Source organism: Mobula birostris, chromosome 5 (genome assembly GCF_030028105.1).
Source record: "Mobula birostris isolate sMobBir1 chromosome 5, sMobBir1.hap1, whole genome shotgun sequence".
Classification (NCBI taxonomy): Eukaryota; Metazoa; Chordata; class Chondrichthyes; order Myliobatiformes; family Myliobatidae; genus Mobula; species Mobula birostris.
This window is the reverse complement of record NC_092374.1, coordinates 5015570-5041010: the sequence shown is the minus strand read 5'-3', so window position 1 is coordinate 5041010 and position 25441 is coordinate 5015570. Positions and strand designations below refer to the sequence as shown.

General features: G+C 50.3%; 1 protein-coding gene across 1 annotated transcript; it reads left to right on the top strand.

Moving 5' to 3' along the window:
* Window positions 1-2565: 2565 nt before the first annotated feature.
* LOC140197508 (prostaglandin E2 receptor EP4 subtype-like) lies at window positions 2566-23530 on the top strand. The gene is made up of 2 exons (XM_072257521.1): window positions 2566-4023; window positions 22555-23530. The coding sequence occupies exons 1-2, from the start codon at window positions 3211-3213 to the stop codon at window positions 23014-23016; spliced, it is 1275 nt and encodes a 424-aa protein (XP_072113622.1). The 5' UTR covers window positions 2566-3210; the 3' UTR covers window positions 23017-23530.
* The last annotated feature ends 1911 nt before the right edge of the window (window positions 23531-25441 follow it).

Here is a 25441-nt window from a genome sequence, read left to right as displayed (position 1 = left end):
ATTGTGTTTTCCCCTATTCCTCCTTCACCTTTCCTGCCTATCACCTCCCTGCTTCCCCTACCTACCCCTTTGTGTCTTTCCCCTTACTGGTTTTTCACCTGGAACCTACCAGCCTTCTCCTTCCCACCCTCCCCCCACCTTCTTTATAGGGCCTCTGCCCCTGCCCTCAGTCCTGACGAAGGGTTCCGGCCCGAAACGTCGACCGATCTTTTCCATGGATGCTGCCCGACTGCTGAGTTCCTCCAGTGTGTTGTGAGTGATGCAAAGAATAGTGTTATTTACAAAATAACTGCGAATAAAAAGTAAGTGCTACAGCACACAAATATAAAAGTACTGAGACAGTACAATACGGATGCAATACTGCTTAGCGCCGTGATGAGAGGTTCAGCAGTGTCACAGCCTCAGGGAAGAAGCTCTTCCTGTGCCTGCTGGTGCAGGAGCAGAGGCTCCTGTAGCGCCTACCAGATGGGAGGAGAGTAAAAAGTCCATGGTTAGGGTGAGATGCGTCCTTGATAATGCTTTTCACCCTGCCCAGGCAGCGTTTATGGTAGATGTTCTCAATGGTGGGCAATTGGGTGCCGATAATCTGCTGGGCAGTTTTCAGTGCACACTGGAGTGCTTTGCGGTCCGATACGGGACAATTGCCGTACCACACTGAGATGTAGTTGGTGAGTATGCTCTCAGTGATACAGCGGTAAAAGTCCGTCAGTATCCTGGGACAGAGGTGAGCTTTATTCATGCTCCACAGGAAATAAAGGCGCTGTTGCGCCTTTTCGACCAGGATGGAGGAGTTCAGGGACCAGGTGAGATCATCGGAAATGTGGACACCAAGGAATTTGAAGCTTGATACACGCTCCACTGCAGCTCGGTTGATGTAGATGGGGACGTGAGTGTGACTCCTGGCCTGCCTGAAGTCCACAGTGACTTTTTGCATTTCTTCTTGTCTTTTACATTTGTTTTTCATCTTGATTGTGATTCTGGAACTGTTGGAGCCTGTGATTTTCAGTTTGGAGATCGTTTCAGTTTTCCAGTGTTTTGCAGTCTCCAAGAGGATTCCAGGAGGCAGAGGGAGCCTATGCAAACCTCATGATGAGATGGTTGTGAGCCAACATTCAACTCCATTTCATCAATTAAAGTTTTCATTGTTGAACAATTAAAGCAGTGAGGGAGATTGCAGTGAGGCGATGCAGAAGGTGGGCACTGGCCTGCCTGTCTTTTGATCACCAGTGGGATCGCTCTGCTACAGAGAGGGGATACTGTCTTTTGATGGCTGAGGGATCACTCTGCTACGAGGAGTGTAGGCCTGCTGCTCTGCCCAGAAAATGTTACCCAGGTTTTTAGCATTTTGGATATGGACTTGGACTTTTCTTCAGATAGTTCCTCATGTTCTGTTTTTCGTCCAATCTTTCTCATTTTTGTTTGTGCAGGGAGGGGGATTTGGACATTGATGTGCCTGTTCCCGTTTTTGTTCAGGGAGGAGGGATTTGGGAGATTCATTCTTTCCTTTCTTGGTTTCATGTCTATCTGGAGAAGAATTTCAGAGTTGTATAATTTTATAATAAAGGGACTTCTGTAATTTATAGCTTTTTTAAATTATGTATTGCAATTTACTGCTACTGCAAAACATCACATTTAATGACATTAAACCTGATTCCTCTCCCTCCTTCCACCAATATCTCTCTCTCCCTCCCTCCCCCTCAGTCTCCTCTCCCTCTTCCTCTACCTCTCTCTCTGGGATGAGTCAAGAAGATGAACAGCGAGGAGGGTGAGATTGTGGTTGCTGTGTCAGCATGTGCAAACGCCGCAGGGAAGCATTCCAGAAGTGACTGAGAGTAGGATGTGGGAGGGAAGGGGGAGTGAGAGTGCAATATGGCCACACTTTCAGCTATCCAGTATCCTCAAGTGAGCGGGACAGTGTGGAGGGAGCTTCACTGTGTGTCTGACCCCGGGAGTGTGTGATGGGACGGTGTAGAGGGAGGTTCACTCTGTGTCTGACCCCGGGAGTGTGTGATGGGACGGTGTAGAGGGAGCTTCACTCTGTGTCTGACCCCGGGAGTGTGTGATGGGACAGTGTAGAGGGAGCTTCACTCTGTGTCTGACCCCGGGAGTGTGTGATGGGACAGTGTAGATGGAGCTTCACTCTGTGTCTGACCCCAGGAGTGTGTGATGGGACAGTGTGGAGGGAGCTTCACTCTGTGTCTGACCCCGGGAGTGTGTGATGGGACAGTGTAGAGGGAGCTTCACTGTGTGTCTGACTCTGGGAGTGTGTGATGGGACAGTGTAGAGGGAGCTTCACTCTGTTGCTGATCTGTATTTGACCCGCCCTACAGTTTATCCTAGTGTTTATCATGTAGTTGTGAGCTGACAGATACGGGGCTGGGACAAGGTCGGGCCCTCGGACGGCGGGAACAGGGTCTGCGTGAACGGCCAGGGGCTCCAGGGTCCGGAACATGGGAGCGGAGTTTGGGAACGCAGGCGAGGCCGACTGCATGTGGGCGGGTCCTCGGCCATGGGGGCGGGGTCTAGGAGAGCCCCAGAGTGAGTGGGGCGGGACTCCAGTATGCGGTCGGTCTTGAAGTCTTAGCGGAGGCTCAGTCCCCGCGGCCCGGCGAGCAGAACAGAAGCAGCGTGGTACAGGGCGATCCCAGACTCGGGACGCTCAGAGACACAGGGGGATCCCACAACCAGTTACAAGTGAGATCGTGTACGCCGGAACGGAGGAAGACCTTATACTCAGTACAGGGAGCTCCCAGCGCCAGAGACGGGGAGACACCACGGTCCGGGCACAGGAGGATCCCAGTCCCGGAGAAGGAGAGCTGCTGAAGGTAGACTCCGAGAGCTGGTTTCGAGGGAGATCGCGACATGCTGATCGACCGGCGGAGGAAGAAGTGGCAGGCTTGAAGAGGGAGACTTCCCCTCTCCCACCCCAGGACTAGACCTTCGCTCCCACCCCATATTCCCTCCCGTCGTTTCCCAAACCCCGGACTCTCCCTGCCCTCCCACTTTGGGACTCTCCTCTCCCACTCGGGAGCTCCCCCCACCCCGGCACTCCGGGACTACTCCCCAGGACCTCCTCCCACTCTCCCCTTACTCCAGGAGACCCCTCTCCCCTCCGGGAACCTCCCGTCTCTACCGGAACCCCGCTCCCGTCCCCTCTCTCTCCCAGCCCGGGCGGCCCCTCGATGCTCCGCCGCCCCGCACCTTTCCGGCATGAGACCCCTCCAAAACGACAGCAGAGGCAACAGCAGTTGGCAGGCGGACTCGTCGGCGAAGGGCGCCTCCCCGCTCATCCCCACCCTCATGTTCGTCTCTGGCGTAGTGGGCAACCTGATAGCAATCGCCGTGCTCTCGAGGAGCCGCCGCGAACAGCGGGGAACCACCTTCTACACGCTGGTGTGCGGGCTGGCCGTCACCGACCTGCTGGGCACCTGCCTGGCCAGCCCCATCACCATCGCCACCTACCTGCGCGGGGAATGGCCGGGGGACAGCGCTCTGTGTGAATACGCCTCCTTCGTGCTGCTCTTCTTCAGCACGGCCGGCCTCAGCATCATCTGCGCCATGTCGTTGGAGCGTTACTTCGCTATCAACCACGCTTACCTGTACAGCCAGCATATGGACAAGCGGCTGGCCGCCCTCACCCTCTGCACCATCTACGCGGCCAACACGCTCTTCTGCGCGCTGCCGTCCTGCGGTCTCGGGCACACCGTGCACCAGTACCCAGAAACCTGGTGCTTTATCGACTGGCGCACCAACCACAGCCGGCACGCCGTGTACTCCTACATGTACGCCGGCTTCAACTCCTTCCTCATCGTGGTCACGGTCCTCTGTAACGTACTGGTGTGCGGCGCGCTCATCCGGATGCACCGGCAGTTCGTGCGCCGCACCTCGCTGGGAGCCAGACAGCGGCCCGCCCTCGCCCGGCGGCAGGGCAGCTTCAAGCGTCTGGCCGGCGCTGAAATCCAGATGGTCATCTTGCTGATCGCTACCTCCGCCGTGGTACTCATCTGCTCCAGCCCGCTGGTGGTGAGTGTCTGTCCCGCCGACTCGTGTAACTTATCCCGCGGAGCGACCCAACGCAAGGTGTAGCCCTCTCCCCGGTGACCAGTGTCTGGTCCACACAGTCTCACCCACTCTAGTGAAACCCATTCCACAGAGTGACCCACACCCCACCCGGAGCCGTGACTGTCCCTCTGCCAGTCGTGAGTGTCTCCCGCACGGTCTCAGCCATTCCCACTTTCCCCAGTGTGACTGTCCCTCTCCCGGTGTTGAGTGTCTCTCCCGCACGGTCTGAGCTGTTCCCACCCTCCCCGGTGTGACTGCCCTCTCCGAGAGTGTCTGTCCCGCACTGTCTGAGGAGTTCCCACCCCTCCCCAGGGTGTCTCTCCCGCACGGTCTGAGCTGTTCCCACTCCTGCCCCGTGTGACCGTTCCTCTCAGAGGGTGTCTGTCCCGCATTGTCTGAGCAGTTCCCACCCCTCCATCGAACACTCAGTCGTGAGCAAAGCAACAGCAAAGACTCAGACTTGCAGTTACCCCAAAGACTACTCGTTCACCCGGTATTCGACATACCACAGGCTCTCTCTCTCCCCCTAATATGGCAAAAGGGATGTCTCCATTTCACAGTGAGAGGGGAGACATAACAAACAACTCGCTGGTTTACGATGTTAAAAGTCCGTTGCTTCGCTTTTTCCGAGTTCTGTGCCCAAAGATCTTGGGGCTCTAGGCGCACAGCCAGAGATCTTCCGTCTCCAACGACACACCGATCTCCTGCAGAGGCACCGACCTCCGATCCCCCAGTCTCCAGAGCCACGAAATCCCGGGCCTTTGAAGGCGAGAGAAGCTCTTAGGCCAAGCCCTTGGTGTGCCGAACAATGGCCAGTTGGGAAACCCCGAGAGCAGGTCCCATTCCCGCATAGAACCGTAGTCAGCGAGTAACTCCAGGTCAGGGTCTTCAAAAGAACCGTGAAAGGGAAAAATAAAGATGGAAGTAGAGCTGTTTCTGAAGATGCACGCAAAGGAGTTGCCCTTAGGCGCTATTAATCCTCCTAAGTTCCCGGCCCTCCCCAATGTGACGCCTGCTCCTGGTGGTGAGTGTCTGTCCTGCTCGGTCTGAGCCATTCCCACCCTTCTCCTGTATAAACCTTCTTCCATCTGCTATGACCTTGGTAGCCCGTGTCTGTCCTGAGCGATTTGACCCATCCTGCCCTGTCCCGGTAGGGCCCATCCCACAGAGTCGCCCATGTGACCTTCCCCACCCCCAGAGGTGTCTATCCCACACAGACTGAGCTATTTCCACCCCTCCTCAGTTGTAATCCCCAACCAGTGTGATCTCCCTGCACCCCATATAACCCAACCCCTGGTGGTCAGTCTCCAACCATGTCCATGTTGTGACCCACACTGTCGGTCTCCAGTCCGCACTGTGCAACCCATTCAACCTTTGCCCGGAGGAGTCTCCTTACTGAGGGGGGGAGGTAGCAGCAGAGACATCAATCCCCGCTCCAGAGACTCAGAATTGATCCCCAACCTCTGCCACTCGCTGTATGTTCTCCCCCTGGCTGTGCGGTTTTCCCCCGAGTGCTCTGGTTTCCTCCCACCTTCCAAAAACAGTGAAAGGTTGGTGTGTGGGTGAGGGGTAGAACCTGGGGGGAGTGGGAGGGGATGTAGGGAGAGTGAAATGAACTAGTACACTCAAGGTCAGAATGGGGCCAGTCTCACAGTGACTCAGAGTCAGCAGACTTGGTCCGGGAACAGTTGGTTAGATGGGACCAAACTTCAAAGAGAATTGATCTCATCACATGTTTCAAAATACTCAGAAGTCTGGAGAGGCAGGGAGCGGGGCAGGGGGCACACCTACCCATCTGAGGAAGGAAGGGATGGGGTACCGTGTCAGAAACAGGGTTCAGCTGCTCAGGATGGGAAAGAGTAGGCTTTCTTCACTCAGAGGGGAGTGAACTTTGGAATCTTGCCCCAGAGGGTGAGACCTGGTTATCAGTTTCAGTTCAGAACAGACAGCATTTTTTGGCTAACTTTTACAAACGAGGTTTATTAATAAACACAAGAGATTCTGCAAATGCTGGAAATCCAGAGCCATAGACAAAAAACAACACTGGAGGAACTCGTAAACACGGGGGATTCTGCAGATGCTGGAAATTCAAGCAACACACATCAAAGTTGCTGGTGAACACAGCAGGCCAGGCAGCATCTCTAGGAAGAGGTACAATCGACGTTTCGGGCCGAGACTAGCTCTTCCTTCAGTTAGTCCTGACGAAGGGTCTCGGCCCGAAACGTCGACTGTACCCCTTCCTAGAGATGCTGCCTGGCCTGCTGCGTTCACCAGCAACTTTGATGTGTGTTGCTGGAGGAACTCAGCAGGTCAGGCAGCATCAGAATCAGATTTAGTATCACCAGCACATGTTGTGATGTGTGTTGATTTGTGGCGGCAGTACACGGCAATACATTATAAAAAACAAACTATAAATTACAATAGGAAATATAGATAAAAAAGAAAATTAAGTAAGTAATGCAAAAAGAGAGAAAAAACAGTGAGTAAGAGTTTATGGGTTCATTGTCTATTCGGAACTCTGACAGCAAAAGGGAAGAAGCTGTTCCTGAAACATTGAATGTCCAGCTGCTGTACCTCCTTCCTGATTGTAGCATTGGGAAGGGGGCATGCCCTGGGTAACGGGGGGTCCTTATCGATAGATACCACCTACTTGAGGCATTACCTTCCGATGCTGGGGAGGCCGGGGCCCGTGATGGAGGTGGCTGAGTTTACAACTTTCTGCAGCCTTTTCCAATCCTGTGCAGTGGCCCCTCCAGACCAGGTCTATCATGTGGAGTAACAGGTCGACATTTTGGGCTGAGATTTGCCATCAGACCTCAGCAGGTTTAGTCAGTGTTTATAGGACCAGGACCACATTATTGCAATATTACAGTACACGACTTACATTGCAGTAATCACTACCCAATATGCACTGCTGCCCCTGTGGCCTCCAGAGGACCCGGAACACTGTGCCCCCCTACCCCATTGTACCCTTGGACACTGTGTGCTTCTACCCCAGGGACATGCAGACTTGGAGACAGCCTCCAACTGGCGACTGCGTCGCCCTGTGAATGATAGATAGATAGACATACTTTATTGATCCCGAGGGAAATTGGGTTTCGTTACAGCCGCACCAACCAAGAACAGAGTGCAAACATAGCAATACAAAACAACAAACAATCAAATAATAATATGTAAACCATGTCAGAGGGAAATAAGTCCAGGACCAGCCTATCAGCTCAGGGTGTCTGACCCTCCAAGGGAGGAGTTGTAAAGTTTGATGGCCACAGGCAGGAATGACTTCCCATGACACTCAGTGCTGCATCTCAGTGGAATGAGTCTCTGGCTGAACGTACTCCTGTGCCCAGCGGTGTAAATGGTGTTACACGCCGACGTCGGGTTGGCAGAGGGAGGGATGTACACAACAACCACAATTGCATGCGAGATTTCCCTTGGCAAATAATGTGGCCAGAGTCCAACAGCAAAAAGTTCAATATCCGGGCTACAGACTCGTTCCTCGATCGTAATATGACCAGGGTTGCACCATCTGTTAGTTACCAGAACAGTAAGCCCCCAACTCCTTTACGCTTACCGCTCTCAGTGCAAGAACGGCCAGGAGGTCCGCGAGCAGCCTCCACCCCTGTTGGGGATGACCATAGATTAGGAGGGCAGGGATGAAGTGCAGCCGGAACTTGAGGAGCTGCCTCTTCAGGTATTCTCAGTGGCCACTTTATTAGGTACAGGAATGGAGCCTGACTGGGTGTGCTGCTGTAGCCCCTTCACTACAAGCGTCGATGTGTTGTTCATTCAGAGACACTCTTCTGCACACCACTGTTGTAACGCGTGGTTATGAGTTACTGTCACTTTCCTGTCAGCTTCAACCAGTCTGGTCATCCTCCTCTGACCTCTCTCATTAACACACAGTTTTCACCCACAGATCTGCCACTCACTGGATTTTTTTTTTTTGCACCATTCTCTGTAAACTCTAGAGACTGTTGTGTGCAGATTAGCAGTTTCTCAGATACTCAGATCACCCCATCTGGCACCAACAATCATTCCATTGTCAAAGTCACTTTGATCACATTTCTTCCTCATTCTGATGTTTGGTCTGAACAACAACTGAACCTCTTGACCATGTCTGCATGCTTTTATTCTTTGGGTTGCTGCCACATGATTGGCTGATTAGATGATTGCATTAACGAGCAGGTGCATCTAACTAAGTGGCCACTGGGTGGAAATCTGTAGGCTGAGGAGGTCTGGAGTTCCATCCAGGAAGATGGTGCTGAGGTCTTGTTAAAAAGTGGACAGACAAGCGGAATAATGTTTTGGCACAGACTAGAAGGGCTGAATGGGCTGTTTTCTGTGCTGTAGTGTTCTGTGGTCCTGTGGTTCTAGGTGTTCAATTCTAAGTCAGCAATCCTCCTCCTTACTCCCTCTCAGGAAGACACACAGAGGCTTCTCTCTCCCCCCACTCTATCCCTTCTTTGCCACGCATCTACGCTTCAGGGTCAAGTTACAGTGGCCTGTAATATGACCATAAGATATAGGAGCAGAAGGCCATTCAGCCAATTGAGTCTACTGCGTTATTCAATCATGGGCTGATCCAATTCCAGTCATCCCCACTCCCCTGCCTTCTCCCCATACCCTTTGATGCCCTGGCTAATCAAGAACCTATCTATCTCTGCCTTAAATGCACCCAATGACTTGGCCTCCACAGCCGCTCGTGGCAACAAATTCCACAGATTTACCATCCTCTGACTAAGTAATTTCTCCGCATCTCTGTTCTAAATGGACGTCCTTCAATCCTGAAGTCGTGCCCTCTTGTCCTAGACTCCCCTGCCATGGGAAATAACTTTACCATATCTAATCTGTTCAGGCCCTTTAACATTCGGAATGTTTCTATGAGATCCCCCCTCATTCTCCTGAACTCCAGGGAATACAGCCCAAGAGCTGCCAGACGTTCCCCATATGGTAACCCTTTCATTCCTGGAATCATTCTTGTGAATCTTCTCTGAATCCTCTCCAATGTCAGTATATCCTTTCTAAAATAAGGAGCCCAAAACTGCACACAACACTCCAAGTGTGATCTCACGAGTGCCTTATAGAGCCTCAACATCACATCCCTGCTCTTATATTCTATACCTCTAGAAATAAATGCCAGCATTGCATTCGCCTTCTTCACAACCAACTCAAAGGCAAATGGTATGCTGGCATTTATAGCAGAGGATTTGAGTACAGGAGCAGGGAGGTACTACTGCAGTTGTACAAGGCCTTGGTGAGACCACACCTGGAGTATTGTGTGCAGTTTTGGTCCCCTAATCTGAGGAAAGACAACCTTGCCACAGAGGGAGTACAAAGAAGGTTCACCAGATTGATTCCTGGGATGGCAGGACTTTAATATGATAAAAGACTGGATCGACTAGGCTTGTACTCTCTGGAATTTAGAAGATTGAGGGGGGATCTGATTGAAACGTATAAAATTCTAAAGGGATTAGACAGGCTAGATGCAGGAAGATTGTTCCCGATGTTGGGGAAGTCCAGAACGAGGGGTTACAGTTTAAGGATAAAGGGGAAGCCTTTTAGGACCGAGATGAGGAAAAACTTCTTCACACAGAGAGTGGTGAATCTATGGAATTCTCTGCCGCAGGAAGCAGTTGAGGCCAGTTCATTGGCTATATTTAAGAGGGAGATAGATATGGCCTTTGTGGCTAAAGGGATCGGGGGTATGGAGGGAAGGCAGGTACAGGGTTCTGAGTTGGATGATCAGCCATGATCATACTGAATGGTGGTGCAGGCTCGAAGGGCCAAATGGCCTACTCCTGCACCTATTTTCTATGTTTCTAACCTGGAGGTTAACCTTTAGTGTATCCTGCACAAGGACTCCCAAGTCCCATTGCATCCCAGAACTTTGAATTCTCTCCCCATTTAAATAATAGTCTGCCCGTTTATTTCTTCTGCCAAAGTGCATAACCATATACTTTCCAACATTGTATTTCATTTGCCACTTCTTTGCCCATTTCTCTAAACTATCCAAGTCTTTCTGTAGGCTCTCTGTTTCCTCAATACTACCCGCTCCTCCACCTATCTTTGTATCATCAGCAAATTTAGCCACAAATCCATCAATCCCATAGACATATATCGTAAAAAGCAGCGGTCCCAACAGCGACCCCTGTGGAACTCCACTGGTAACCGGCAGCCAGCCAGAATAGGATCCCTTTATTCCCACTCTCCGTTTTCTGCCAACCAGCCAATGTTCCACCCATGCTCGTAACTTCCCTGTAATTCCCTGGCCTCATATCTTGCTAAGCAGCCTCATGTGCCGCACCTTGTCAAAGGCCTTCTGAAAATCCAAGTACACCACGTCTACTGCATCTCCTTTGTCTACCCTGCTTGTAATTTCCTCAAGGAATTGCAGTAGGTTTGTCAGGCAGGATTTTCCTTTCAGGAAACCATGCTGGCTTTAGCCTATCTTGTCATGTGCCTCCAGGTACACAGTAATCTCGTCCCTAACAATCGATTCCAGCAACTTCCCAACCACTGATGTCAGGCTAACAGGTCTATACGGGTAGTTTCCTTTCTGCTACCTCCCACCCTTCTTAAATAGTGGAGTAATCCACTGACACCACACATCTTTGGGGTGTGGGAGGGAATCAGAACATCCACACTGTCACAGGGGAAATGTGCAAACTTCACACAGACAGCGCCGAGGGTGGGGATCGAACCCGGGTCTCTGGTGCTGGGAAATAGCAGTACTACCTGTCACTAGGATAATAACACTATGTCACTCAGATAACTCACTCCTGCTTTAGTTTCTGGTGATGAGTCAGCAGCTCCTCCATGGCCCATGGAGTGAGGTTCCCGGCATGCTCTGTCCACTCTGCAGGAGCTGAGCAGAGAACGTACAGGCCCTTCGGCCCACAAAATTCTGCCAACCCTTTAACCTATTCTTAAATTCAGTCCACTGCTCCCCTCTCCATAACCCTCTATTTTTCTGATATCCAGAGTTTCTTAAATGTCCTTACTATATCTGTCTACCACCACCCCTGGCAAGATGCTCGAGGTAGTCACCACTCTGTGTAAAAACACACTACCTCTGTCATTCCCTCCCCCCATAACCACCCCCCAAAAGGAGGTGGGTGGCGTTGCTGGTTAAAGAAGAGATTAACGCAATAGAAAGGAAAGACATAAGCCGGGAGGATGTGGAATCGATATGGGTAGAGCTGCGTAACACTAAGGGGCAGAAAACACTGGTGGGAGTTGTGTACAGGCCACCTAACAGTAGTAGTGAGGTTGGGGATGGTATTAAACAGGAAATTAGAAATGCGTGCAATAAAGGAACAGCAGTTATAATGGGTGACTTCAATCTACATGTAGATTGGGTGAACCAAATTGGTAAGGGTGCTGAGGAAGAGGATTTCTTGGAATGTATGCGGGATGGTTTTTTGAACCAACATGTCGAGGAACCAACTAGAGAGCAGGCTATTCTAGACTGGGTTTTGAGCAATGAGGAAGGGTTAATTAGCAATCTTGTCGTGAGAGGCCCCTTGGGTAAGAGTGACCATAATATGGTAGAATTCTTCATTAAGATGGAGAGTGACATAGTTAATTCAGAAACAAAGGTTCTGAACTTAAAGAGGGGTAACTTTGAAGGTATGAGACGTGAATTAGCTAAGATAGACTGGCAAATGACACTTAAAGGATTGACGGTGGATATGCAATGGCAAGTATTTAAGGATTGCATGGATGAACTACAACAATTGTTCATCCCAGTTTGGCAAAAGAATAAATCAAGGAAGGTAGTGCACCCGTGGCTGACAAGAGAAATTAGGGATAGTATCAATTCCAGAGAAGAAGCATACAAATTAGCCAGAAAAAGTGGCTCACCTGAGGACTGGGAGAAATTCAGATTTCAGCAGAGGAGGACAAAGGGCTTAATTAGGAAGGGGAAAAAAGATTATGAGAGAAAACTGGCAGGGACTGTAAAAGCTTTTATAGATATGTAAAAAGGAAAAGACTGGTAAAGACAAATGTAGGTCCCCTACAGACAGAAACAGGTGAATTGATTATGGGGAGCAAGGACATGGCAGACCAATTGAATAATTATTTTGGTTCTTTCTTCACTAAGGAGGACATAAATAATCTTCCAGAAATAGTAGGGGACAGAGGGTCCAGTGAGATGGAGGAACTGAGCGAAATACATGTTAGTAGGGAAGTGGTGTTAGGTAAATTGAAGGGATTGAAGGCAGATAAATCCCCAGGGCCAGATGGTCTGCATCCCAGGGTGCTTAAGGAAGTAGCCCAAGAAATAGTGGGTGCATTAGTGATAATTTTTCAAAACTCGTTAGATTCTGGACTAGTTCCTGAGGATTGGAGGGTGGCTAATGTAACCCCACTTTTTAAAAAAGGAGGGAGAGAGAAACCGGGGAATTATAGACCGGTTAGCCTAACATCGGTGGTGGGGAAAATGCTAGAGTCAGTTATCAAAGATGTGATAACAGCACATTTGGAAAGTGGTGAAATCATCAGACAAAGTCAGCGTGGATTTGTGAAAGGAAAATCATGTCTGACGAATCTCGTAGAATTTTTTGAGGATGTAACTAGTAGAGTGGATAGGGGAGAACCAGTGGATGTGGTATATTTGGATTTTTAAAAAGGCTTTTGACAAGGTCCCACACAGGAGATTAGTGTGCAAACTTAAAGCACACGGTATTGGGGGTAAGGTATTGATGTGGATAGAGAATTGGTTAGCAGACAGGAAGCAAAGAGTGGGAATAAACGGGACCTTTTCAGAATGGCAGGCAGTGACTAGTGGGGTACCGCAAGGCTCAGTGCTGGGACCCCAGTTGTTTACAATATATATTAATGACTTGGATGAGGGAACTAAATGCAGCATCTCCAAGTTTGCGGATGATATGAAGCTGGGCGGCAGTGTTAGCTGTGAGGAGGATGCTAAGAGGATGCAGGGTGACTTGAATAGGTTGGGTGAGTGGGCAAATTCATGGCAAATGCAATTTAATGTGGATAAATGTGAAGTTATCCACTTTGGTGGCAAAAATAGGAAAACAGATTATTATCTGAATGGTCACCGATTAGGAAAAGGGGAGGTGCAACGAGACCTGGGTGTCATTATACACCAGTCATTGAAAGTGGGCATGCAGGTACAGCAGGCGGTGAAAAAGGCGAATGGTATGCTGGCATTTATAGCAAGAGGATTCGAGTACAGGAGCAGGGAGGTACTACTGCAGTTGTACAAGGCCTTGGTGAGACCACACCTGGAGTATTGTGTGCAGTTTTGGTCCCCTAATCTGAGGAAAGACAACCTTGCCACAGAGGGAGTACAAAGAAGGTTCACCAGATTGATTCCTGGGATGGCAGGACTTTCATATGAAGAAAGACTGGATGAACTGGGCTTGTACTCGTTGGAATTTAGAAGATTGAGGGGGGATCTGATTGAAACGTATAAAATCCTAAAGGGATTAGACAGGCTAGATGCAGGAAGATTGTTCCCGATGTTGGGGAAGTCCAGAACGAGGGGTCACAGTTTGAGGATAAGGGGGAAGCCTTTTAGGACTGAGATTAGGAAAAACTTCTTCACACAGAGAGTGGTGAATCTGTGGAATTCTCTGCCACAGGAAACAGTTGAGGCCAGTTCATTGGCTATATTTAAGAGGGAGTTAGATATGGCCCTTGTGGCTACGGGGGTCAGGGGGTATGGAGGGAAGGCTGGGGCGGGGTTCTGAGTTGGATGATCAGCCATGATCATAATAAATGGCGGTGCAGGCTCGAAGGGCCGAATGGCCTACTCCTGCACCTATTTTCTATGTTTTCTATGTTTCTACCTTAAAAGTAAACTCCTTGTATCAGCCAGAAAAAGTCTCTGACTGTCCACTCTGTTGATGCCTCTTATTATCTTGTACACCTCTGTCAAGTCACCTCTCATCCTCCTTCACTCCAAGCAGAAAAGCCTAAGCTCACTTAACCTACTGTCTTAAAACATGCTCTCTAATCCAGGCGGCATCCTGGTAAATCTCCTCTGAACCCTCTGTAAAGCTTCCACATCCTTCCTATAATGAGGCTGTCTGTGTAAAAAAGACTGAACTCTGACACCCCCTACTGTACTTCGCTCCAATCACCTTAAAATTATACCCCCTCATATTAGTCCTTTCTGCCCTGCGTAAAAGTCACTGGGTGTCCACTCGATCTATGTGTCTTACCATTTAGTACCTCTCTATCAAGTCACAAGTCAACATTTGGTTTCCCCACACCACTTCATCAGTCTCAGAGCTACTCTGCCCTGGGCCTGGGCCATCTCCTCCTGAAAGTTTGGCCTCCATCTCTCCACCTACTCACAGCAGCTGACTGGGGCCATTCCCTGTCCTGCGTCCTTCAGGTAGCCACTCATCCCTTGTCAAGACAGTCAGGGTACAGGTATGGTGATGTACAGGCGAGACTGTAGTCAGGGTACAGGTATGGTGAGGTACAGATGAGACTGTAGTCATGGGTACAGGTATGGTGAGGTACAGATGAGACTGTAGTCATGGGTACAGGTATGGTGAGGTACAGATGAGACTGTAGTCATGGGTACAGGTATGGTGAGGTACAGGCGAGACTGTAGTCATGGATACAGTTATGGTGTACAGATGAGACTGTAGTCAGGGTACAGGTATGGTGAGGTACAGGCGAGACTGTAGTCAGGGTACAGGTATGGTGAGGTACAGATGAGACTGTAGTCATGGGTACAGGTATGGTGAGGTACAGATGAGACTGTAGTCAGGGTACAGGTATGGTGAGGTACAGATGAGACTGTAGTCAGGGTACAGGTATGGTGAGGTACAGATGAGACTGTAGTCATGGGTACAGGTATGGTGAGGTACAGGCGAGACTGTAGTCAGGGTACAGGTATGGTGAGGTACAGATGAGACTATAGTCATGGGTACAGGTATGGTGAGGTACAGATGAGACTGTAGTCATGGGTACAGGTATGGTGAGGTACAGATGAGACTGTAGTCATGGGTACAGGTATGGTGAGGTACAGATGAGACTGTAGTCATGGGTACAGGTATGGTGAGGTACAGAGAAGATTATAGTCAGGGTACAGGTATGGTGAGGTACAGATGAGATTGTAATCATGGGTACAAGTACGGTAAGGTACTGGCGAGACTGTATTCATGGGTACAGGTATGGTGAGATACAGACGAGACTGTAGTCAGGGTACAGGTATGGTGAGGTACAGAGGAGATTACAGTCATGGGTACAGGTATGGTGAGGTACAGGCGAGACTGTAGTCAGGGTACAGGTATGGTGAGGAACAGATGAGACTGCAGTCATGGGTACAGGTATGGTGAGGTACAGGCAAGACTGTAGTCATGGGTACAGGTATGGTGAGGTACAGGCGAGACTGTAGTCATTGGTACAGGTATGGTGAGGTACAGATGAGACTGTAGTCATGGGTACAGGTATGGTGAGGTACAGCTGAGACTGTAGTCATGGGTACAGGTATGGTGAGGTACAGATGAGACTGTAGTCATGGGTACAGGTATGGTGAGGTACAGATGAGACTATAGTCATGGGTACAGGTATGGTGAGGTACAGATGAGACTGTAGTCATGGGTACAAGTATGGTGAGGTACAGATGAGACTGTAGTCAGGGTACAGGTATGGTGAGGAACAGATTAGATTATAGTCAGGGTACAGGTATGGTGAGGAACAGACAAGATTACAGTCAGGGTACAGGTATGGTGAGGTACAGAGAAGATTACAGTCAGGGTACGGGTATGGTGAGGTACAGATGAGATTGTAATCATGGGTACAAGTACGGTAAGGTACTGGCGAGACTGTATTCATGGGTACAGGTATGGTGAGATACAGACGAGACGGTAGTCAGGGTACAGGTATGGTGAGGTACAGAGGAGATTACAGTCAGGGTACAGGTATGGTGAGATGCAGATGAGACTGTAGTCATGGGTACAGGTATGGTGAGGTACAGATGAGACTGTAGTCATGGGTACAGGTATGGTGAGGTACAGATGAGACTGTAGTCATGGGTACAGGTATGGTGAGGTACAGATGAGACTGTAGTCATGGGTACAGGTACGGTGAGCTACGGAAACAGTAAAAAATGCAGCATTGCCGCAGAACCTTGGGTACAGATAACATGTACAATGTGAATTGTTTAGAGAGAGGTTGATAAGTTCTTGATTAGTTGGGGTGACAGAGGTTACGGGAAGATGGGATTGAGAGGAAAAATAAGCCAGCATGGTGGACTGGTGGAGCAGACTCGATGGGCTGAATGGCCTAATTCTGCTCCTATGTCTGATGGATTTATGGTCTCATACATCACGGTAGCAGTAGCAGACCCTCCTGACCCGATTACACATGTGACCAATTAACACATTGTTGAAATTCATGAGGAAACATGGACACAGGGAGAGCGTAGAAATCCCTTACAGACAGCTGGGAAGCTGACCCCAGCTCACTGGCACTGTACAAGACAGCGAAGCAGGAAAGGCTGTGCAAAACCTTCGAGAAGTGAAAACCAGAGGAGACACATTGAGTGTTAGTTCCCGGCATAGGTGAGAGATTTGTAGTTCCAGTCCTTACAGGAGGGGTCTCGGCCAAGAGCGTTGACTGTCGTATGCTCCTCTCCACAGATGCTGGCTGACCTACTGAGCTCCTCCAGCATGTTGTGTGTGCTGCTCTGGATTTTCAGCACTGGCAGAAGCTCTTGTTTGTGACTTGTAATGAGATGTGTTGCAGGAACAGAGAGTATTCACTGGAGCTGGCCACCAGGAGTGATTCTGATATGAAGCTGGTAGTACTGGTGCCGAGGTGATCTAGTGACTGTAAATACCATGGGCATGGTCATACCTACTGACAGCATCCCAGTGTGTCACCCACCGTGGGCACAGTTACACCCACCGACAGTGTCACCCACTGTGGGCACAGTCACACCCACTGACAGCTGCCAGTGCGTCACCCACTGTAGGCATGGTCACAACTACCGATAGTGTCCCAGTGTGTCACTCAGTGTGGGTAGTCACACCCACTGAAAGCATCACCCACTGTGGGTACAGTCACACCATCGACAGTGTCCCAGTGTGTCACCCACTGTGGGTACAGTCACACCACTGATAGCATTCTCTGCGTCACCTGCTCTGGCCATGGTCATAACTACCGATAGTGTCCCAGTATCTATGCCCACAGTAGGTACAATCACACCCACCAACAGCACTTCCAGCACCTTCACACCCCTCTGGGCTCACCACTGCACTTTCTCTGTGAGCTTCAGGGAGAGGCTGGGAAGAGAATCGGACGTCATCAAAGAGAGGGAAATCCTCATGGATTTACTGGGATGTTGACTTAAGGAGCTGAGTTGCTAGGAGAGGTTGGGCAGGATGGGACATTATGGAGACTGAGGGGTGACCTACCTTTCTTTCTTTAAGAGCTGGAGTCTCAACCTTTTCATGCCACGGACTGCTATCATTAACCAAAGGGTCTGCTGGCACCAGGTTGAGAACCCCTGCTTTAGATAGAGTGTGATACTGTCCCCTCCGGCCCAACAGCAACCCACCTATTTAATCCCAGCCTAATCACAGGACAGTTTAAAGGGCAATGGGACAGCTAAACGGACAGAGGAATGTTTGGATGCGTTGGACCGAAGGGTTGTCAATCAGTGGTGGGTGGGCGTTAGAATCAGCCCTCCTGTGGTGACTCTAGAACAGGCGATCACTGTTTCTCATGGCACAAGCATCTTTGTGCCGTGGAGCTTTATGTCTCTGTGACACCCAAGTCTTATTATCATCATGTAACCTCATAGAAACATTTCGAATATTGAAAGGCATGGACAGAGTGGATGTGGCAAAGTTGTTTCCCATGATGGGGGAGTCTAGTACGAGAGGGCATGACTTAAGGATTGAAGGCCGCCCATTCAGAACAGAGATGTGAAGAAATTTTTTTAGCCAGAGGGTGGTGAATCTATGGAATTTATTGCCATGGGCAGCAGCGGAGGCCAAGTCATTGGGTGTATTTAAGGCAGAGATTGATAGGTATCTGAGTAGCCAGGGCATCAAAGGTTATGGTGAGAAGGCGGGGGAGTGGGACTAAATGGGAGAACAGATCAGCTCATGATAAAATGGCAGAGCAGACTCGATGGGCCGAACGTCCGACTTCTGCTCTTTTGTCTTATGGTCTTATGTACAGCCTTATCATGTCACCTCTCACTCTCCTTCACTCTGAGAGCCAGCCTCTCAGCGCTTCAGGAGTCAGGTAATGTTGCAGTTCTCTAAAACCTTGGTTCAAACACACTTGCAATATTGTGTTCGGTTCTGGCTGCCTCAGTATAGGGAGTTTCAGGGAGGGTACAGAGGAATTTCACCAGGATGCTGCCTGGATTAGAGGGCAAGTCTTATAAGGATTGGTTGAGCGAGCTCGGGCTCTTCTCTTTGAAGTGAAGGATGAGAGGTGACTTGCTAGAGGTGTACGAGATGATAAGGCTGACAGATTGAGTGAACAGACAGAGGCTTTTACCCAGGGTGGAAATAGCTAATACGAAGGGGTTTAGTTTTAAAGTGATTGTTGGAAAGTATAGGGGGGGGGGTGTCAGAGGTAAGATTTTTTACACAGAGAGTGGTGGGTGTGTGGAATGCCCTGCCAGGGTGGTGCTTGAGCCAGGTACATTAGAGAAACTCTTAGATGGATGATAGAAAAATGGAAAGCTGTGTAGGAGGGGTCAGATTGACACAGTCCATGAAATTGTGGCCGAAGGCACTAAACCGTGTGCAACGTTCTAGGTTCTAAAAACATTCACACACACTGTTGCTGCCTTCCAATTCCCACGTGGCAGCTACCCTGCATCCTTGCTCCCTGTCTGCCCTGTATCCTGTCAGAGTACAGGTCCCACCCCTTGCCCCTCCCGCCTCCCGCCTCCCACCTTACTCTACGACAGGACAGCACAGGTGCAGGCTCTTGATCCACAATGCCTGTGCCGAATTAAACTGACCGTTAATATAAACTTCTGCAAAAGCTGAGGTGCCGGTCAGCTAAAGGGTGGTGAATGTTGTGCCTTTAGCTCAGAAGGGCTGAAGAACTATGGACCAGTAATGTGGTGGAGAGAATTCAAGGGTTGGTTTGGAATGACCTATAAGTTAGGGACAGTCAGCACGGCTTTGTGCCTGGGACAGCATGTCTGGCAAACTTGACTGAGTTTTTTTAAAGAAGGTCGATGATGGCAGGGTGGTAGATTTGATCTATGTAGACTTCAGTAAAGCCTTTGATAAGGCTCCTATATGATGATCTGAGGAATGGCAAATGAGCATAATTTGGATATGTGTGAGCCATTGCATCTTGGAATGAGAAATGATAGTGGAACTTTCACAGTGAACGGTCGGGCCTTGGGGAGTGTTGTAGAACTGCGAGCGCAAATAGAGGTTTTCCACGTGCATCAGTCAGACACTGAGTATACAGACTGGGATGGTGCAGATGTTGGTAAGGACAGATTTGGAATACTATGGTCAGTTTCAATTTAAAAATGCTGTTAAGCAGACAAGCTTCAGTGGTCTGTCCTGGAGTTTTTGGACTGTCTGTGTGTGTGTAGTGGGTGGGTGGGGTCTGTCCCGGGTTGGAGTTCTGTCTGTGTGTGGATGGGTGGGTGGGTGGGGTCTCGAGTTCTGTCAGTGGGTGGGTGGGGTCTGTCCTGGGGTTAGAGTTCTGTCTCTGTGTGTGTAATGGGTGGGTGGGGTCTGAGTGGATTGGAGTTCTGTCTGTGTGTGGGTGGGTGGGTCTGTCCTGGATTGGAGCTCTGTCTGTGATTGGTGTCTGTTTTGAAGTTAGAGTTCGGTCTCTGTGTGAAACTGGTGGGAGGGAGGGGAGGGGCTTGTTATTGCTGCTTGTGTTGTTTTGCTGGACAATGTGAGAATGCTGTGTTGACATTAGAAGTGTGGTGAGACTTGCAGGCTGTCCCCAGCATGTCTTTAGGTAGTGTTGGTTGTTAATGCAAACAACACATTTCACTGTGTGTTGTGCGTCTGATAAATAAGTGAATCTGAATCTGAGGAGAGAAAAAAGCTCTTGCCAGGACTTAAGGGACTGACTTACAGAGAGAGGTGGAGCAGGTTGGGACTTTGTTCATTGGAGCTTAGGAGGAAGAAGTGACCCTTAAAATTGCAAAGGGTATAGACAGGGTGAATGCAGATAGTCATATAGTCTTTTTCCCAGGTTGTTCACCATGGTCCAGAGGAATGTTGTTTCCTTTGGTGTATACGGTTGAATGACAGTAAGTTTGAACTTGGACTTGTGTTTGGATGTGTACATGGAGAAGAGAGCAGTGGTGAGTTGTGGGCAAGGAGGCTGCAGAGGTCAGAATGGACTTGTTGAGCCATAAAGCCTGTTACTATCCTGTCCTGTATTTCTCTGACTCTATGACACCACCCTCCCTGGCAGCCTGTTTTGGGCATCCCCAATCTCTGTAACAAAAATTACTGGCCCTGCACATCTCATTTACAGCCCCCCGCCCTCATCTTAAATGCATGTTGTCCAGTACCTGACCTTCCTGAGCACTGTAATCCCCCCACCCGTCACCGCTCCCTTTCCACGGACTGCATCCATTCCAAATTCTGCTTGCAAACTTCTGTTTGATGTGCTTTTACTCCCGCTCCTCGCTGGAGTGTGTCGAGTTTTCTAAAAGTCAGCTTGAAATAGTCAAAACTGAGCTCCCATCTGGAACCAGGCCGTGAGGCAAATGAGGCCAGGGTTGCTCCACTCTTCCCGACAGCTTCAGTCTCACACGGGTTGTCCACCTTCACCCCTCACCCACCCCGTCTCACACTTTGCCAAAGGAAGGTCACTGACTGGTAGCCAAGCAGTTGGCACAGCACTTTCACGTCTCTGGGGTCACGTTTCGGAGTTCAGTTCTGAGGCTCTCTGTATATTCCTCCCTGTGAACACTGTGGCTTTTGTCCAGCTCCCCCCCACTGTCTAAAGACATACGGTTTAGTAGGTTAACTAGTCATTGTTAATTGTCCTGTGGTTAGGCTAGGGTTAAATAGTTGCATTGCCGGGTTGGGCACCTCTGGCCGGAAGGGCCTTTTCCACACTGGATGGCTGGACCCAGGACACTTTCCCCACGGACCCCGGGGAGCCTGTTGGGCTTACCTGCGGGTCTGTGGGTCAGAGGTTGTTCTGCCCCTGTGGCCTGTCCTACCCTTTGCTGCTGGCCCCTGCCACTGCTCCCTTTGTCCTCAATGCCCCCAACATCAGGGATTGATCATGAGACCAAAACTCAGCCTGTGTGATAGACCACCCAGTACCAACCAGTCTGGGGGCAATGGCCCAGACAAAACACCCAGCACGCAATGCCCAATCCCAACTCACAAAACCCAACCCTCAGCCCAACATCCTACATCCAACGCCAAGTACCCAGCACTAAACATACAGTACCCAACCCCCACATCCAACATCCAGTGCCCAACCCCAACTTACAGCACTCAACCCCCCAATCCAAACACCTTACATTCAACACCAAACACCCAGCACCCAATTCCCAGCCTCAAGGTCAAACATCCAACGTCCAGCCCAAAACGCCCAACCCAAACACCCAGTTCCAAACATCCAACATCCAATACCCAATGTGCAGCCTAAGCATTTAACATCCGCCTAAGCACACAGTGCCCAGCCTAATATAGAGTCCCAAGACCTATACCCACCCCAGGCCCAGCACCGCAGTACTCAGAGTGAGTTGTAGAGTGAGTTACCATGTGAGTTCACTTTGTGGTGGGTATATGGGACCTGCCCGGGGAACATTTATCCCCAGCCACCCCATGGAAACATAGAAAACCTACAGCACAATATGGGACCTTTGGCCCACAAAGCTGTGCTGAACATGTCCTTACCTTAGAAATTACCCAGGGTTACCCATAGCCCTCTATTTTTCTGAGCTCCATGTACCTGTCCGGGAATCTCTTAAAAGACCCTATTGTATCCACCTCCACCACCGTCGCCAGCAGCCCATTCCACGCACTCACCACTCTGCGTAAATAAACGTACCCCTGACATCTCCTCTGTACCTACTTCCAAGCACCTTAAAACTGTGCCCTCTCATGCTAGCCATTCCAGCCCTGGGGAAAAGCCTCTGACTATCCACATGATCAATGCCTCTCATCATCTTATACACCTGTATCAGGTCACCTCTCATCCTCCGTCGCTCCAAGGAAAAAATGCCGAGTTCACTCAACCTATTCTCATAATTCATGCTCCCCAATCCAGACAACATCCTTGTAAATCTCCTCCGCACCCTTTCTATGGTTTCCACATCCTTCCGATTGTGAGGCGACCAGAACTAAGCACAGTACTCCAAGTGGGGTCTGACCAGGTCCTATATAGCTGCAACATTAGCTCTCAGCTCCTAAACTCAGCCCCAGGACTGATGAAGGCCAGTGCACCGTATGCTTTTTAACCGCAGAGCCACCCCCTTCTCTGCAGATTGCAGACTCCCTGACCATCTGCTCCTCTCTCTCCTAGGTGCGGGTGTTTGTCAACCAGCTGTACCGGCCGCTGGTGGTGAAGGACCCAGCACTGAACCCAGACCTTCGGGCGATCCGCATCGCCTCCATCAACCCAATCCTGGACCCCTGGATCTACATCGTCCTGCGCAAGGCTGTGCTCAGTAAGCTGGCACAGAGGCTCAAGTGCCTGTTCTGCTGGTTGGGGGTGCGGAATTCCCCTGGGAGGGGCCACTTCCACCACTTCACCTCTCGCCGGGCGTCCACCCAGGACTTTAAGGAACCAGGCAATGGCCACACCTCGCACACTCTGCTGCCACTGACAGAGATAGTGGGCGGCACTGGGGAGGGGCAACCCCCGCCCAGGACCCAACTTGCCCTGGTTCACCATCCGGAGAAGGAACCCCTGGGGGGAGTTGGCCCTCTGAGGGTGATCTTCACTGCTCAGCAAGCAGGACAGCTGGCAGAGAGGTGCATCTAGCACAGACTGGAGGGAGAGTGTCCACGCCCGGGGGTCTGAGTGATAAAGGAGAGGGCAGAAATGTGCCCGTGGACAGTAGCAGAAATTATGCCCCCTGGGGAAGAGGCAAAGAGAGGAGCAGAGAGCAGGCATTGTTGGGGGTTTTCTGCCCCCTCCCATCTTCTCCCTTTGCCCACCCTAACTTCCTTCCTCATTTCCCTTGCCTCTCCCCACTCACCCCCGGCAGGGCAGGCAGCCCATGGTAAATGCTCTCCTGGTTGTGAGAGGGTCTGGCGGGAGTTGTCTGGAACAGTGGGATGGAGGATGGTGAGGGGTTTATGCACCCCTGCCCAGCCCCACGGTGGGGAGTGTACCTTTGATGCCCTGGGGGTGGGGGTGAGAAGGATCTTCTCTGTGAGAAGGATGGATTTGCGACGGTCACTTGTGTTAACGCCGCTCGAAACTGTCACGTTGGTTCTTTGAATCATTAAAGATGACCATAGGTTGAACCGCACCCCCACCCAGTGTGCTTATTCTCTGGGGGGTGGGAGAGTGGAATCACTGAACCTCCCAGTGTGCAGGGTGGGGAGTAAGGAGAGCGATGGGATCACATCGGTGTATGTTGTGTGGGAGGGGGTGTGGATCATTAATCCATCCGTCAGTGTACGCTGTCTTTTATTCACATATTTAGATACAGCGCGGAACAGGCCCTTCGAGCTGTGCCACCAGCAACCCTCAGATCAACCCCGGCCTAATCACAGGACAACCAACTGGCACATCTCTGGGCTGTGGGAGGGCACCCACACATTCCACTGGGGGAGGGGGGTCGAGAGAACAGACAAACTCCTTACTGAGATCAAACTCCAAACACTGACACCCTGAGCTGGAGTAGCATGGTGCCACACTAACATGGCACCCCGTTCACTGAGGAGCAGCGAAGATTGGACCACAGACCTTTCCTCGAAGACTGTATCTCTGACCTACCCTCACAATACCTGGAGTATTGTGTGCAGTTTTGGTCCCCTAATCTGAGGAAAGACATCCTTGCCATAGAGGGAGTACAAAGAAGGTTCACCAGATTGATTCCTGGGATGGCAGGACTTTCATATGAAGAAAGACTGGATGAACTGGGCTTGTACTCGTTGGAATTTAGAAGATTGAGGGGGGATCTGATTGAAACATATAAGATCCTAAAGGGATTGGACAGGCTAGATGCAGGAAGATTGTTCCCGATGTTGGGGAAGTCCAGAACGAGGGGCCACAGTTTGAGGATAGAGGGGAAGCCTTTTAGGACCGAGATTAGGAAAAACTTCTTCACACAGAGAGTGGTGAATCTGTGGAATTCTCTGCAACAGGAAACAGTTGAGGCCAGTTCATTGGCTATATTTAAGAGGGAGTTAGATATGGCCCTTGTGGGGGTATGGAGGGAAGGCTGGGGTGGGGTTCTGAGTTGGATGATCAGCCATGATCATAATAAATGGCGGTGCAGGCTCGAAGGGCTGAATGGCCTACTCCTGCACCTATTTTCTATGTTTCTATGTTTCTATCTCCCTCGGGGAGCCAGCCCGTACCTTCACAAGAACCTCGGAGCCCCCACCAGTTTGATGGGAATGACCGATCAGAAACTGAGTCCAGGGAGGCTGGTCTCCTAAATGGGACGTCCCAAAATTCACAGGCAATTCCCAGCCAACGCTTGCCACTGTCTGTAAGGAGTTGGTACCTTCTCACCGTGACCGCGTGTTTCTTCTGAGTACTCTGGTGCCTGACGCCGGCCCCCTAGGCCTGAGTTGACGTAGTAGTGTACTCCGGTGCCCTCCCACATTTCAAAGACGTACCGATTTAGGGTAATTGGTCTCATGGGTATCATTGGGTGGCGCTGGGCCAGAAGGCCTGTTACTCTGGTCTAACCGTAAATCTCTGAACAAAAACACAAAATAACCTGCTGTGTAAGGCCTTTGACCACAGCAACTGCACTCACAATGGACTGAGTATACCCCAACACTCATATATCAGACTTACATTTATTCATTTACAGAAACAGTGAGGAACAAGCCCTATGGGCCGTGCCACCCAGCAACTCCCGATTTAACCCTAGCCTAACCACGGGACAATTTACAATGACCAATTAAACTGCCAACGGGTACATCTTTGGACTGTGGGAGGAAACCCGAGTGCCTGGGGAAGATGTACAAACTCCTAAAAGATGGTGTCAGAATTGAACTCCGAACTCCGACGCCCTGAGCCGTAGTACCACATTGCTACATGTTACACTACTGTAGCACCCAGGGCTTTAGTGTGGTCACCCCCTTCACAGAGGTGCTGGAAACTCCCAGCAGGTCAGTCAGCATGCCAATGGTCTTACACCAGGGCTGGGAATGGTTTGAGACAGATAGGTTGCATAGAAAGAGGGATGGAGTTGGGGAAGGAACAGTGTCCGTTCATGACG